The 16,556-nt window shown below is 37.7% G+C and overlaps 1 protein-coding gene across 1 annotated transcript in view; it reads left to right on the top strand.

The window, feature by feature from the left end:
* Positions 1-1,837, top strand: part of LOC130078399 (neural cell adhesion molecule 2-like) — a 70,389-nt gene extending 68,552 nt beyond the window's left edge. Inside the window, exon 15 of the mRNA XM_056243888.1 lies at positions 1,467-1,837. Within this exon, the coding sequence (XP_056099863.1) occupies positions 1,467-1,582 (116 nt within the window). The 3' untranslated portion in view covers positions 1,583-1,837. The remainder of the gene's footprint in view (positions 1-1,466) is intronic.
* Positions 1,838-16,556: the final 14,719 nt, after the last annotated feature.

The raw sequence follows: 16,556 nt of genomic DNA, 5'->3' as shown, positions 1-16,556 counted from the left end.
GAGATACATATTAATATTCACCTAACAAAGGCACATACAATTTACTTACTGCGCTGATACGCTTTAGCTGTGTTATGCAGAAATACCAAGATTTATTTTATTTTTTTGCTAAATAGAAATTCTAGATTTATCTTGGAAATTTGCAAGTGCTTTTCTATTTATTGGTAAAAATTATTTATGAATCACAATATGATCATGAAATAAACTGCACAAAATCAATTAAACAACTATTTAAATGATTAAATTTCAAGTTCTCTATAAAGATTCTTTATACCGTGTGTTGTGGATTGTTTAATTTTGAACTACCTCCCACTGTCAATCCTGGAAATTTGTCTTTTAGTTTGATAGAAATTTGGAATAGAGGATAAATGCAGTACATAATGGTGTCGATGTAAGTGTTTTGCTTTGAGTGCGTCAGGTCTCAGGCTCATACCTGCTCTAATAACAATGTTTGTTTAAATGAACCAAGCAAAATTGCAGGTGTACGTGAGTGGATTTATATTAGGGGACGCAACTGACATACAAAATTGCAGCTGCAAGCTATTTCATAAAGTTGTGGGGACATGTCCTCACATTACCACCATAATAGATAGATAGATAGATAGATAGATAGATAGATAGATAGATAGATAGATAGATAGATAGATAGATAGATAGATAGATAGATAGATAGATAGATAGATAGATAGATAGATAGATAGATAGATAGATAGATAGATAGATAGAATTCTATGATACTGACAGGTGATATTTAAATTTGTCCAATTATATGTGAAATATTCCTAGATGCCGTGTCAGTGCATGCATAGGTGTCTCTGAAAATAAAAAACTCAATATGAGTGTGTGTGTGTTGACAGCACTGCTCCTCAGCAGCTTGGATTTACCTTGTTAATTCGATGTGATTTGTATATTCTCTCCCAACTCCTTCTCATCCTTTCCTTTTTCTCTCCTTCTCCACCTGCACCCCTTCATCCCCGCTGGCCCATGCTCTTATTTATAATTCTATTGTGCTTCGTCTCGTTGTTTCACTCTAAACAATCCTGTTCTCCAATTCCCACCTAATGAATTATGCAACGCATTCTGGGCCACACCGCAAATCGCTGGGCTTTTTGTTTTGTTTACTGCCACTAAACTTGCTTTTCTGTGTGCCTATAAACACCCCGCGATCCTTTCAATCAAACAAACCTTTACAATGGACACTGGTTTGGACTGCTCACTCACTCCTCGCTCATATGTCAACATTTTTGTCACATTCACCCATGTTTATTTCCTGACCTGCACCAAAATAATCTCATTTCCACTCTTATAATCATCTTTTTTACTAACCCAACACTCTGACGTTGTGAATAAACTGCTTTTCATTCTCTCGTGTGTGTAACCATCCTGCGTCCTTTGCTGGCTCCACACACCTACTGTATGTCTTTCCCTCTTCCTTCCCACTCCCTCTCCCCTCCATCTCATTGCAGATCAGTGTTGCAAGCCCCCTCCAACCGGACGTGGACGTCCCCATGCGCAGCCTGTCCATACGGTGACCGTCTTCGGAGCTTCTCTGTCATTGTTGCTGTGCTCATGTCTGTGTTGACATTGCTCCATCTTCACTTTGCCTGGAATGAGTCCAAAAGACTGAGCCAGGGACTTTTTTTTTCACCCCCACCGATGGCTCGCTGACCCTTAGCCGTGCCGGTTCAATGCTCCTTATCAGACTCTGGTGGCGTTCTTGTTATTGTCCGAGCCTGTATGCTTGTGAGCTGATCCCTCCACTATCCTGGCCTCCCTCCATTCCAAATCCAGCTTGCTTTTTTGATCCATAAAGGTCTTGCATATTACTGACAACAAAGGAAAAGGAAAAACTGAGTTATTAATTTATTCTCTACCTGTAACAGTAGTGATCAGACCCTTAGTTTTGTTTAATGGGCTCCTTTTTGCTGGTGTTTACAAAAGACACAGTAAGCCACCAGCATTAGGGCTTTTCCATCTTCTGTGCATCCACAGGCTCTTTTGTTTTGGTTTATTATGTCTATGGGAAATGTCAGCAGTTGCATCGCTTGAGAGAATGCATTTAATGATGTTGCTGATACACGCACACAAAGATATAGAACGCAGCACTCATTAAATGGAGTCAAGTAGGATTTCAAATTGATATGACTTTTAAACACTGGTATCATAAATCAAACAGGCCGACTTTCTGTTACCCGTAATGTGAGAAACATAAAACAAGACTTCTCCCTTGCAGTGAGTCAAAATATAATGCACATTAATTTTCATTTTCAGGGTATACCTCTGGCAGAGACATTTTCATGCCACTTTATTGTATATTCTCAGTATTGATGAGAAAGAACATTAGTAACTGGAATCATGCGCAGTCTGTGAATACGAATATTTGTGTAGAATGTTGCTGCCATGCAGGAGTTGTAATATACAGTGAATTAAGCTAACACTCATTGTTTCATGTCATTGTAAAGGACTAAAATCAGCTGAGCGTTCAAGAGTTTAGGTCGGTTGGATTTTTAAATTGTTTTTGAAAGTATTATGGTCTCCAAGGCTGCATTTATTTGATTAATTTTAAAAAAAAATATCGTTTCAATATATATAAAAAACTGTTTTCTAATTTCATATATTTTAAAATGTTATTTATTCCTGTGATGGCAAAGCTGAATTTTCAGCAGCCATTAATCTTCAGGGTCACATGATCCTTCAGAAATCATTCTGTTATGCTGATTTGGCGCTCAAGCATAATTTCTTCTTATTATCAAAGGTAGAAAACAGTTGTGATGCTTAATATTTTTGTAGAAACCATGATACTTTTTTTAGGATTATTTGATAAATAGAAAGTAAAAAAAAAACAGAATTCTGTCACTTTTGGTCAATTTATTGCATCCTTGCTGAATAAAAGCATTTTTATGTCATTAAAAAAATCGTTCTGACCTCAAACTTTTGAACGGTAGTGTATGTTTTAAAATAGTAAGAATGGATTCTTTACTGTGTGAATGCAGTATTGGAATCTTGATTTGATGAAGTGTGTGCTGTAGTCAGAAGCTTATTTATTTTCTGTTATCTGAAGAGTGCATTTTGAGAACCATGAAATGTGAAGTCCATAACTATAGATATGTTGTGCTATACTGATGCTGCATGTTTGAAGAATATATTTGAATTCATGTCAAAATCAATATAGAAGTCTTTGTCAGAATTTCTCAAATAAACTAGTTTACTCTGATGCAATAACTACAGCCTCTGAGCTCAGAATCCTAAGACTAATCGTGATTTGTCGGTGTACAGTGAACTAGTTAATGTAGAACACTGACATATAAAGCAGTTTGCATAATTTGGGTTGTTATTATTATAGGTAAGAAAATACAAAAGCATTGTATTATCTGAATCATTGTACTGTACAGCGAATAGCTCAAATTTCATATTAGCCAGTAAAACAATCAAGGAAAGATAAACATTGAAAAAGTATTTGTCAATACTAAAGGGCTATTTAGCAGAATTACTAATGACGAAGTTCCTTATTTTTCACTGAAGCAATGAAAACCGATATCTTAAAGGAAGGGTTGGCAATTTTCAGAGTAGCTAGCAGTAGCAAGTTTGTGTTTGTGTGTTTGTGTTTGTTTTATTTATATAGCACTGTTAAAACACAACCCAGGTTGAACCAAAGTGCTTTACATACAAATTCCAATAAAGGATAAAAATAACAACATACCTCAACCAGTCAATACATCACATATAAAATATCACATCTACTCATTATAAGCTAACGACATCAGATGTGATTTACACAAATGCTTCAAAATCGATAGCGATTTTGCAGACCTGATAGGCAACGGCAGCTCATTCCATTGTCTCGGCCCTGATACCGCAAGTTAGATTTGAAAGCTCCCCTCAGAGCGTCTCCAAAGCCACGCCTCCTTCAAAACACATGAACGCGTACAGCAGAGTTTGCAAAGTGTCACAAGAAGAGAGACAGCATTAAACTACAGTGCCTCATGTCTCAAAGCACATAACATTACAATAATAATGAGCATAAACAACTTAAAGAGCACTGACCTGTACCGCAAATTAATTTCGCCGTTGATAGTGTTGCCATTGAAACGCATAATTTCGAGTCACGTACCACTCCAAAAATAGCATCACAGGTTTCCATCTCTTCCAAATTACAGTAGAAATAGCGTGACCTCAGCATAAGCTTGTTGTTTTGGTTCAGGAGGAACTGTAAAAGCTGACTGCTGTTTTGGTTGCGGTGCTCAGTGCCTGACATCTGTCTAACTCTGCATAGCATGAAACTGATGACGTGTGATGTCTGTGTGAGCAGGGTGCGTGGAGGTATGAAAATACCTATGTTGAAAGGCAGGTAGGACATCGTACCATTGCATTTGGACCGAATGCTATGGTCCTACGCCTTTCACAGACGATATATATATATATATATATATACATAAAAATCAATTTAGACCACTTAACTTAGTGATTGCTATCAGGATGTGAAGACATTTTCAACCACAATAACAAAAAAAATATTTCTGGAACAAATCACCTACCCTGCCTTTAAGTGATCTTGAGTTTATAGAAGGTAATCTGTCTCTGATCCTCTCTTGTCCACAAAGCATCATCCCTGTTAAATATCTTTTATTGTGTTTGTGTTTTTTTTTTTTTTTAAATGGTACCAAACATGCTTTGTTTGTTGTGTGTTCACAACACATTATCACAATTAGGATCTCATAATTTTTTGCAGTTGAAATTTGTATCATTGTAAATTTTACAAAAGTTGAGAGGTTTTAATCCCCTCGAGGCATACCTGACCTAATTAAGATGATCTCAAATCAATGGAAGTCAGGTCAATGGAGACCATTAATCTCGATCATCTCTACTCGCTGCCCTCTCCATTCTCTCATTACATGGCAATAGAACATTGCATTTCATTTATGGCTATGTCAAAAACCTCAATATTGTTCTCGTTAAAAGAAAGGGTCTGAAGCCCAGTCCATTAAGGCCTTTATTTCCTAATGTGGCTTGACTTCTTATAAGATTAGAATGGCTCTTTGTTGGCTGTTCCAGCTGGAAAAGATTTGGGCAAATGAAAATGGACCTGTTGGTTTACTGCTGTCCATTACAGCTGATCACACCACCCATAAATAAGCTTTTTTTTTTTTTGCTTCTGGAAGCGAAATAAGCAAAGTCCTTCCAGCTAGCCAGAGTACAGCCATTTGTTCTAAAGCCAGGTGTATGAAGTCATAAATCAGAAGGTATCAGACATTTCCTTAAACAACACAAGCAACAATGTGTCTCTAGTACAGGGAAAGAAAAACCATTGCAAAGATGGGGGTCTATGCCCACGGAAGTTAAAAGACTTTTAAAAATGACTCCTTTTTTGGCTATATAGCTATATTTACTTGCATTGTAAACATTTGAAAAGTTCAAAATATCTTATTTTGTGTTCCACAGAAGAAAGAAATTCATACCAGGTTAAAACAACATGTGGGTGGATAAATGATGACAGAATTTTCATTTTTGGGTGAACTTTGTGGGTGAAAATGGCAGCTATTTATGATAAATCCATTAAGTAAATGTGATTGTGGTGTCTGAGAACTGAGCATATTGTAAAATTTACTTCCAAAATTGTTGTGTTGAAAGAAAAAAAGTTTATTGAAACTATTAGACCAACAATTATTTTAGATCCTCCTATTTGAATGTGAAATTTATAATGACATTCATTTGGAATTATGTTCTGTTTATACATGACCAACCAATGAAATGGTTACGATAATGATCATTTTCCCAGATACACTACAAATGTCATAGAGAATTCTATTAAAAGTATGGAAAAGTGATGTTTAATTGGTGCCACTTGACACCCATTTCATTCGTTCTGACCCATCAGTCCAACCTCATGCTGCGCAAAGACATCTTTGCCACTGATAATGGCTATCCTGACGGTAGTCGGTCTATTAATCGTTTAACGGCTAGAGGGTCCCTTCTGCTCATCAAGCATAGCGTCTTAATGAGCGTTGGAGTCTTTAAACCATCATTATGGAGTCATGCTTGGCTTGTGTCCTCTGTGTAGGTAGTGCAGAGTTTGCTGGGCCAGCATAGGGTGAGGGGAGGAGGAGGAGTTTTAAAACTTGGGACCTTTTCCATAATGGCCAAAGCTTTAAATTACTCCAGAAGGAAGCCATTCAGCCTGGAGATAAGAAAATGTCTCATTTTATGGAGTGCTCTTTGGGTTTTATGGGTTGATTAGTAAAAAGGACCAAACTGTCACTGGTCAGCTCAATGTATCCACTTAATACAACCCAAAAAGCTATAAAAGTGGCATTTCATGTGAGCTAGGAGGTGTACTTTGGCCATTTAGTAGCTTGGTATCAAAAAACCTGATGTCCTTTCATAGCACATCAAATGCATTTGGCAAACGTTTGCTAGACTATTCATGAGTTTGGCAACATTTGCTTGGCTGATCATGATTCAATTTCACCATCATTTTTGAATTCATTTCATTCTTTACACTTCTTCCTGACTCCATGTGACATTTAATATGAAATACATTCACAACCCAATTACTTTTGTAAACCATTGAGTTATTGAGTCAATAACCGAATATTCAATCAAAAACTGGCCAGGGCTTGATTATCCATCAGAAACTGATTGGGTTGTGAAAACGTGTTTTCTATCAGAAGAGTTGGAAAAGAATTGATGACCATCAAGATCTTACAGTACATTATGATGAAAAATATTATAAAAACAAGCAATCTTTCATTGGAGTAACACACACTGATGAATAATTGAAAATTTTGATTTCATTTGAACATAAAGGGACGTGAAACCCTAAAACAATTTTTTGATATTCAACAGATATTGTATGCATGTGTTATATCAATCAAATCATGCAATATTTTGATCATTAAGGGGAATGTAGTTATTTTTTATTATATAGGCTCAATGCTACTGTTGAAAATGTTGGGGTCATTAAAACTTTATTTAAAAGTAATACTTTCCACAAAAAATATTAAAATACTAAGAAATGTTTTTAGGCAGCTAATCAGCTTATTGGAATGATTTCTGAACGACCATGTGACGAAGACTTGGGTTTTTTATTTATTTTTTTGGCCCAAGGTATACATACTATTAGGCTAATGACTTTCATATAACATTAAATGCATTTGGTAAACATTTGCTGAACTATGCATGGTGAAAGGGTGTCATTTTCATCTAATCTGAAGCCCCCTCATAACAGATTTACACTGGTTTGACTGAAGTCTATTTTTAAACCCCTTTCAGTCTCCAGCTTTCTGCATTTACTGGTGTTGTAAGTGCAGAGGTAAGTGTTTGAATGATTAAGCTGTGCAGGGATGCACAGTACTTCAACCTTGAAGAGAGTGCATTAGCAGGGTCTCAAATGCTCCTATTGCCTGTACTTCACGCTGGAAGTTTTCCCATGTAAAAGTGTTTCCAAACTAGAAAACCGTGGATCTGTTTAAGCCCTACTTAGTCATGTATCAGCGTGACACAGCCATTAAGCCCCACACATGATTACAAGCTTCATTAGCCTGTCAATCATCTGCTGGGAGCCCACCCACAGACCTCCCTTCAGAGTGAGGGTGCCGTCCAGACACAATCAATCGAGCTTGAGTTATTGCTTCTCATTGCTGAGTCTCAATCACCGTTCATATTTAATTAATTGAGTGCGTTGAACTCAGATGCGGATGGATCACGCCCATTTGTGGAACTTCAGGATAAGTGATATTAACGAGATGCTAAATTGAGCTTCTAATGATGTTATAAATCAACAACAAATCAGCTATAGGAGCGCGGACACATTTCTCAGGGAGAGCACGCTACAAGATGGTGAAAAACAGATGTGTTGGCCGATAAGTCACAGTGGAGTTGGTCATGTGCTCCATGCATCAAAAGTAAAACCATCCCAGGATCAATAAATCTGAGTTCTTTAAGTGCTACTCGTTCACGGATAAACTGATATGCAGTTGCATGGTGGCATTTGAAAATGGTCAATGGATCATGATGGCCAAATGATCTTCCAAATCTGACGTTTTGAGGTCACGATCATAGATTTGATTAAGGATGGTTATAAACATTGCCGGATGTTCCTTCTGTAATGTTTTTTGTTTTTTGGTACCACTTTACAGTAAGGTCTCATTTGTTAACATTAGCTAATACTTTAGCTTACATAAACGATGAGTAATATATTTTGTATTATATTGAAATTACCATTGACTAAAATTAATAAATGCTGTAAATGTATTGTTCATTGTTAGTTCATGTTAACTTATGTTAACAAATGAAACCATGTAAAGTTTTATCATTGTTTTTTAAGGTTAAATTGAAATGGTAGAACTAAATCTACACTCGGTTGAGGTGGATCATGTGAATTTAAAAAAAAAAAATTCCGACAGCTACTGAATTGTTCAAAGGTCTTTTTAGTATGCCTGTCCTTCCCTCATCTATCATGTGTCGCTTTTCTCACTCTGATGCCCTGTCACTGTGTCCAGATCACACAACAGACTTCTGAGATGCTTTTGCTATAATGGCAATGTTACGTTCAATAGCATGCGTGATTGATGTGTTTAGAGCAATAACGTTGCCATGGATGTTTCCCTCTGAATAGCTCAGACAGCCTCATTTCCTCATGTAAAGTCTTGACCATTTGAGTTTCATAAAGTTACATTGTTGTTTTATTACACTATACTTTTAATATACTTTTCTTTATTTTTTAATATCCTGAAAATCATATACTTTCAGCAATGACATTTTTTTTCTTTTATTTTATTTTTATACTATTTATCTCTGAACTTGGAGATTTCAACTTGTAAAAAGCGTTCACGTCCTCCTAGAGCTCGTAATTACAGCTTTTTTTCTGAAAGCTCCTACTCCTACTGATTCTTTTGGCCGTTAGTGTTGCCATAGACATGCATAATTCCCAGTCTGAGGATGTGAACAGCTCCAAATAGATGAATTATGACATGGCATAAACGCAGCATTATATCTTTCCTTCCTGTTGTTTGGTCAAAAATAACCATAGAATAATTTTGATGTGATCCTTTATGAATCATTGTGCCTTTTCATGCCCTTTTAATCAAATGTAAAGCAAACAATAATGCTGGTAACCGCATTTTCAGCACATTCTAAGTGCAGCATATTCCGTATTGTCACGAATAAAGGTTCTCATAAAGGAGTGTATGTGTTGTCGAGGCGCATCATTGATGGTTGTGTGTGTATCCTGTCTCAGCAGATTCGCTGTTCAGCGGCCTAGGCCTGGGCGCAGTGGTTGGGCTGGGGTTATCTGGCCTGCTGCTGCTGCTCGTGCTAGTGGACGTCAGCTGCTTCTTCCTGCGCCAGTGTGGCCTGCTCATGTGCATCACCCGCAAGCTCTGCAGCAAAAAGACAGCCACAAGCGGCAAGAGCAAAGAGCTAGAGGAGGGCAAAGCTGCCTACCTGTGAGTATCCCTTTTGCATCAGTAATTTGCATTTGTAATGACATTTATTCATTTAGCAAATGCTTTTATCCCAAGAGATTTAAATGCAGGGCTCTGAACTGGTTCGAGGAACGAAATTTTAACTGGAACATAAAAGCGAAAAAGGAAATCAAGTGTAATCGTTCTGAACAGAAACGCTTATTGTAAATTGCCATTAACCAGTTAACAAATAATGTTCACCGTTCTGTTTAAGATTTTAATTTTGCAATCAACCAGTCATGAATTCAAATAGTACGGCCTATTCAACGTGAGTGAAATGCCCGTGCTCAGTTGTCAAGTCAGTTGTGTAAGATCAATAATACCGCCGGTATTAGCTTTTGGATTTCAGGAGTTTTTCTCATTACAAGCATTACATTTAAGTGAAAATGAATGGCAGGTAATAGCCTATAGTGTAGGACCATTGAGAATCCACTGGACATACGAGGTTTAGTCACAAGCTTTTAGTAAAAAGTTTGGAACGGTAATATTACAGAAGGAACTCATGAACAGAAATGTTCAAATACTGATTCTGCTCGTTGTGAACCAATTTTTTTTAAGCCCTGAGTAGATACATTGTTTCCTGTAACTTTAATTCCTATGTAAATACACATGCACTATAAGTCTGAAAATGTCATATGCCATTGCATATTATAAATATTTAAAAGTTCAAAAAAATGATGCAAGCACAATAAGAGAGAGTCTCAGTCAGATATTGGTTAGAAAAAATAACTTGCAGCTTACTTTGCATAAAAAGTAATAATGTAACATCATTTGTCTGTTTTTATGATGAGTAACACTACATTGTAATGAGTTACTTTAAAAGTAATGTTAGCTTACACTAACTACAACAAATAATTTGTCTTCAGTTGACATAAACATGCTGCAATAGAAAGTCCTCAAGTTAGCCAGAAAAAGAAAGGTTCGACAGACAAACAGTTTTTATTTATGGAGCATGTATACGTCAAAGAAGTGCTTAGTCTACAGGCTTATCAGTTTGTTTACTGTGAATCACTCATTTGAATTATGCAATCTGAGTTTTATTGTTAGTTGAATTGAATGTTTTGCCTCCGATTGGTGCCTTTATGGTTCCTGACATCCTGTGTAGACTTTGTCCTTTGGTTTGCAGGGTGAATGATCTGTAGTTATGCATTGCCTGCTGGAAAAACTCAAGTCCTGCCAAGTTTACTTGGCTAAAAGTTCAAAGAGATTAAGGACCGTGATTGTCTTCAGCTTCGATAACAAGCAGATATGAGCCCCATACTATCCCAAAGGCCCTGGCCTGGACTTAAGTAACATTATTAGAGTGATGATGATCCCAGTGAACAGAGGAAGGTTCCTCTCCAATGTTATCCCATGTGATGAAGAGCCACACAGGGACCTTAGAAATAATGCACAGATGCGACCAATCCGTCACAGGGCCTGATGCTCACTTTGTGGCCCAAGAGTGTTACACACATAACCCCCAGAAAACATACATTTATAAACCTATAGGTTGACATTAAAGTCAACAATAATGTGATGTAAAGTATCCTTGAGTGAAACCAGATAGCTTGATTTCATCCATTGGGATACTGTTGGGAATTGTCTTTGATAGGTGGGGGTTGAAAAAGTTAATGAGGTGAGCTGAGCAGGAAAGCGGAAAATGTGATACTTTTTAATTAAAGATTGCAAAGACAGACATTATTTGTCTTTGAAAATAATATTTCATTATGATAATTTGTTCCTAGTTAAAGGGTTAGTTCACCCTAAAAAAAATAGTTTAACATTTACTAACCTTCATGTCATTCCAAACCTGTATGAATTTAGTTTTTTTTTTTTTGTGTGGATCACAAAATGAGTTCCAGTATTGTTTTTGACCCCACTGACTTTAATTGTATGGACAAAAACAGTTAAAAAAAATGTTCATTGAGGTTTAGATGAACATGAGGGTGAGTAAATGATGTCATAACATTTACGCATTTGGCAGACGCTTTTATCCAAAGTGCCTTACATTGCATTTCAAGGTTCACACATTCACATTCTTAACAATTATTGCTTTCCCTGGGAATCAAACCCATGACCTTGGCATTGGAAGTGCAACGCTCTACTGTTTGAGCTACAGGAAAGCTAAACATAAGACTGTTTTCACACTGACAGTACCATTAAAAATGTTGGGGTCAGTTAGATTGTTTATTCTTTGAAAGAAATTAAAAAAAATAATAATAATAATAATAGTGACAGTAAAGACTTTCACATTGTTACAAAAAAAATCTATTTCACATAAATACTGTTCTTCTGAACTTTATATTCCAAAAATCCTGGAAAAAATATATCAAATAAATATATTAAATATATATATAATAAATATATTAAAATAGAAAATATATGTATTGTAATATTTCACAATATTTCCGTATTTCTTATCAAAGAAATGCAGCCTTGGTGCGCAAAAGAGACTTCTTTTTAAAAACATTTTAGAAATCCTACCGACCTCAAACTTTTGAACAGTAGCCGATTTGGGTGCATGGCTCAAACCTGACCCGAAGCCACCTTTTCAAGCATCTCATCGGTACATAAAGTTCCTAAAACAAACCAAACTGTGGCACAAAATGGACTCTGAATTTCAGCCTCTGGCTAATAGTCAGAGGCTGATAGTCAATTGAAAATGTGTTTTTGACCACTCTTTCAAACTGACCACTGTGCACCTTTCTTCTCTTCCGACAGGAAATTGCCACTGAAAGAGGAAAACGGCAAGGAGATCCTGAAACCGGACACGATCGAGATCAAAGTTCACGGTGACAACAGCCTACACATGACACAGGAGGACAGTAAAGCGTAATGGAGGCCCAGCTGTCCTCTAAAAAAAACATGCAAAGTGAGCCACCCAGAGACCAATAGCAAGCAAACTAATGAGAATACAAGCAAGAACACGCCAACCAATTGTAAGATCGTTTGTTAGAGACTCCTCGTCCGGGGTATCAGAAGAGGCCACGCGATAACTGCTTTGTGAAACATTTTTCGAAGGTTGCCGCTCAACAGACAGGCTCCCGTTTATTTGTGCTTGTTCTCGCTTATTTTTGGGCTTCTTTTTGGGCTTCTTTTTTTCAAGGCTTTGCTGTTGCTTTGAGTCTGATTCTTTGTTACTTGGAGGTTGGGTCTACGCCGTAAGCTTCACGTTTTCTCTTGCTCTCATTCCCTATTTCTTTGGAATCCGGCCGTTGCACTTTTTCAGTGTGGTTACGCAAAAAAAAAAAAATTTGTTTCTTAATGCGTCACTCAAAATTAAGCGTGTGGAAATCCCCCACTTTTTGCGGTCTGTGTTGTAGTTTTGGGTAACTGTTTGGGTAATGTTTACTTTCTAGCCTTTTTGCCACTATATGTCTCACCCAAATGCAAATAAATTACAGAATGCTAAGTAGCAAAGCAAGGATCAACCACACTTGACCCCAAACTGAGTACATGGTACATGGGTGGCGCTGACACAGGTCCAACTTGGTCTGAACGATGAATTACTCATAGATTACAAGTGTATTTGTGGATGAAAATATGTCCTTGTTTCCAACACTGTTGTTTCATCAGAATCAGAGGAGCATCGTATGTGTCATACTTTCTTGTGGAGATATCTTGGAAACAAAAAAAAGAAAGTGCTTTTCCTTTAGAACCGTGTGAAAGTTTGTACATGTGTGTGTCTGAGCATGGCCGTGTTGTTGTGGGGATGTGTTTGGATGTGTGTAATAGCGAGCATGGAGTGTAGAAAGATGAAGAGTGACGTAAAGAAAGTAGAGGTTGCCAAGTCTTAAAGGATTAGGAAAATATGAAAAATATCTATTCAAGTGTGCTGATGTAAATAGTTTTTTTTTTTTTTTTGGAACATTTCACAACAGGAAAAAAAATATGATTCATTCCAGGTTCTGTCTTAGCGTCACACATAAATGATGACAAATTATGTGCATCAAAATTGGCAATCAATGTAAAGGTATTCTGTGTAAGTGACGTTATCGAGAGCTAAAGAAGGGCGGTTGGCCAAGAAGGTGGGTTCAGATGAATCACAGAGGTTTTAGCTATACAATTTGTTTTGGAAATCAAATCCATGCCATTTTGGGATTTGAGCAAGGAAGCTTTGGTTGTAAGAGAGATCAGGGGTCTGCAGGTGATCAGGATCTTAGTGTTGCAGTAGTAAGGATGGAAATGGCATACTGCTAGACGCATGCTCATTTTACCAATCAGAGTTTGAGAAAGAAGTCTTGATATCCATTTTAATGTTCAGCATATTCACTTTGGTTTGGGCCAGCTAATTTCTCCAAAAAACAAAACATTTTGCATATATTTTTCATAAACACATTCAGCGCAATAGAACATTGTGGAATGTTCCCCCATTTCTTTTCAGCAGTCTAAAGGGAGCACTCCATACGCCCAACTGTACTTGTGGAATTCTTGTAATCCAGTGTAATTTTTCTTCTGTAAATAAAAGTGTCCCAATATTAAAGTTTAAACCATTTGGACTCTGCTTTTTTAAAGCATATAGCACACATTTGTGTTAAAGAACACGTTCATAGTCTTTGATAATTATACTGTACAAGACACGGCTGTGTTCCAAAACCTAGTGAGCTGCCTACATAGGCAGTGTTTTAGGTGACTTCTTGTTGCAAAAGGTTGGCAACAGACTACTGGTGGAATTCCTTTGGTCAAATTCTAAGGCACTATTGCATTCATCCTTCATAGAAGAGGCAATCCCATATTGCATTGCAACAAGCGTAGTAAAAAAATTCTGAAGAGAAATGTTGATTGTAACGGTAATACTTTACAATAAGGTTTCATTTGTTAACATTAGTTAATTACATTAGTTGACATGAACTAACAATGAACAATATTTTAATTTCCAAACAAAAAAAGAGATTTGTAATAGCTTTCTTGTTAGTGAACAATAGCAACACAAGTACTATGAATTTTATGCATATTAGCCTGACAGGCTGTTCTTTTGGCAACATGGTGATCTTAACACTTTGCATGAGGAGTGCTATTTGTATGATGCAGTTGCTGTATATGTAGATCATACTAAATTGGTAATTTATGAGGATCCATTTCAGTTAATATAAGCTACGACCTGTGTGGGCAGTAGACAGCAAGAAATTCACTGGGTTTTGAAGCACAGCCATTGAATATGTGGTGTGGGAAATTAATGTAGTTGAGATTCAATGGTCCTTAAAGGTTCCTGTCCTTGTCCTGGAGCCGGTGACCTGTGGAAATGAAGAACGAGACTGGAACATCCATGCTTGACCACGTTTGAAAAAAAACATCTACGTTTCCTCCGGGGGTCCCGCTGTCTGCTGCACTTTGAAGTGTAAGTACTGGAGAGCAAATGCAGACTCACCCGGGCATTATTGTCCTCGGCCTTGGCTATCCACTAAACACACATGGTCTGTAATCAGGGTGAAAACAGTAGAAAATGACTGCCCAACCGAGAACAGTTTTGAGGATGCAAACTGATCTTTCCATAATGATTCACTCAACCCTCTCAGGTTTTTCTGAATGAGCAAATTAAATGGTGTTAAATCCAGCTAAACCTACAGTATGCAAGGAGCCTGGTTAAAACCAGACCATTCTCAGTTTTAACTGAGTTATGGTCTGGCAAAGCTTCATAGACAAATCATTTCCAAAGGGGCGTCACCAACGGACGTAGCTCAAATGCCTCTGGGCGCAATTGGATAGACTAAAACCAATCAGAGCGATGAAGGAGATGACGTATGCAGAGCGACGTTCGTCTGTTATAGAGCAGACACTGATTAGCTACTTGCTCTACGTTTATTGAAAATTAACAGCAAGACAACTAGAAGTGAATGTGCTTTCCATTAAATAAATCACACACAGTAAACAACACCTTAACAAAAAAAAAGTTTGCAATGAACTTTGCAATTTAGACGCGCAAACTGTGTGCCGGTGCGGTGAGACCATAGGGGTGAGACGTATGCTCGGACAGATTCGGCTTGAAGTCGTTCATCCTCGGACGCGCCGCGGCGCCGCACGCGCTGTTACAAAAAAAGCTGTGCACCAAGCGAAATGAGGTCTTGCCGGTCTTGCGCACCTTCGCACTCGTGCGGACGCGTCGAGTATAAACAAGGCTTTACTCCGTGTCAGCGCGCGCTCTGATCGGTAAAGGGGCACAGACCTCTCCCCAATCATCTCCAGCAGTAGCAGCCTCCGAAGCACCGACTAACTCCGCCTCCGTTTCCCTCGTAAGCTGATATTAGTATTTAAACATTCTCTAAGATAATACATTTTTGTGAAAAAAATATTTTTATAACATGGTTTTGGCGGTTATAGAGTTCTAATGACGGTGTTCAACCATAACCGTCACACCCCTAGTTCCACGGCGGCATCCATCTTTGTAAATGTACAAAATCTGCTTCACCGTCGCTGTGCTGTCGTCATTGTGTAAAGCCCGCCCCAACGTTTCTGATTGGTGCCGCGATTTCGACGGATTCGAAATGGGCTTGAATGAGCTCTTTGCCAGACTAACTTGCAGAGCAAATCTAAATTTGCCGGAAGCTGTCTGGGTTTTCCCAGGCTAGTATGCAAGCACATGGGACATTTTATGGTTAACATGGGACAGTTGCTTACCTTTTTTCCTCTCTTTTTACTAACCCCCAGGTTGTGCTAGTCAATTCAAAAGCTAGTTCACTTCTTGCACAAATGCCTAACTGGGAGACCTTGTAGATTACATGTTCACTGCAGGTAAGAACTGTGTGTGGCCTTTGGAAAGATGCTATGAACATGCATTTATCTGAGCTGATGAGGGCTAGCATTTTATACTAATATACAAATCATGTTTTAAGGTGTGATGCACATTTTCTGTTGTTCAGATGATTTTCATGGGTAAAATAAAGTAATTTCAATCGTAATCCATGTGATCGGGAATTTTGTGTAAAAGCGAAAGATTTTTCCATTCAGATTTCGCAACAGGTTCAAGTTGGTCTCACAGATTTGCCACATTGACCAAAGGAAAGCTGCTTGCTTTGATAGTGAATCATGTGTGTGTGGCGTGTGCTTTGTGTATCACTACACCATTTAAAATTGACAATGAAATTTCGCTAATGTGACCACACCTTAGGAAATCTG

The sequence above is a fragment of the Rhinichthys klamathensis genome, unplaced genomic scaffold (assembly GCF_029890125.1).
Source record: "Rhinichthys klamathensis goyatoka isolate OS25496 unplaced genomic scaffold, OSU_Roscu_1.1 h1tg000863l_1, whole genome shotgun sequence".
NCBI lineage: Eukaryota > Metazoa > Chordata > Actinopteri > Cypriniformes > Leuciscidae > Rhinichthys > Rhinichthys klamathensis.
The sequence above is the reverse complement of the archived record's forward strand: the minus strand, read 5'-3'. Positions and strand labels throughout refer to the sequence as shown.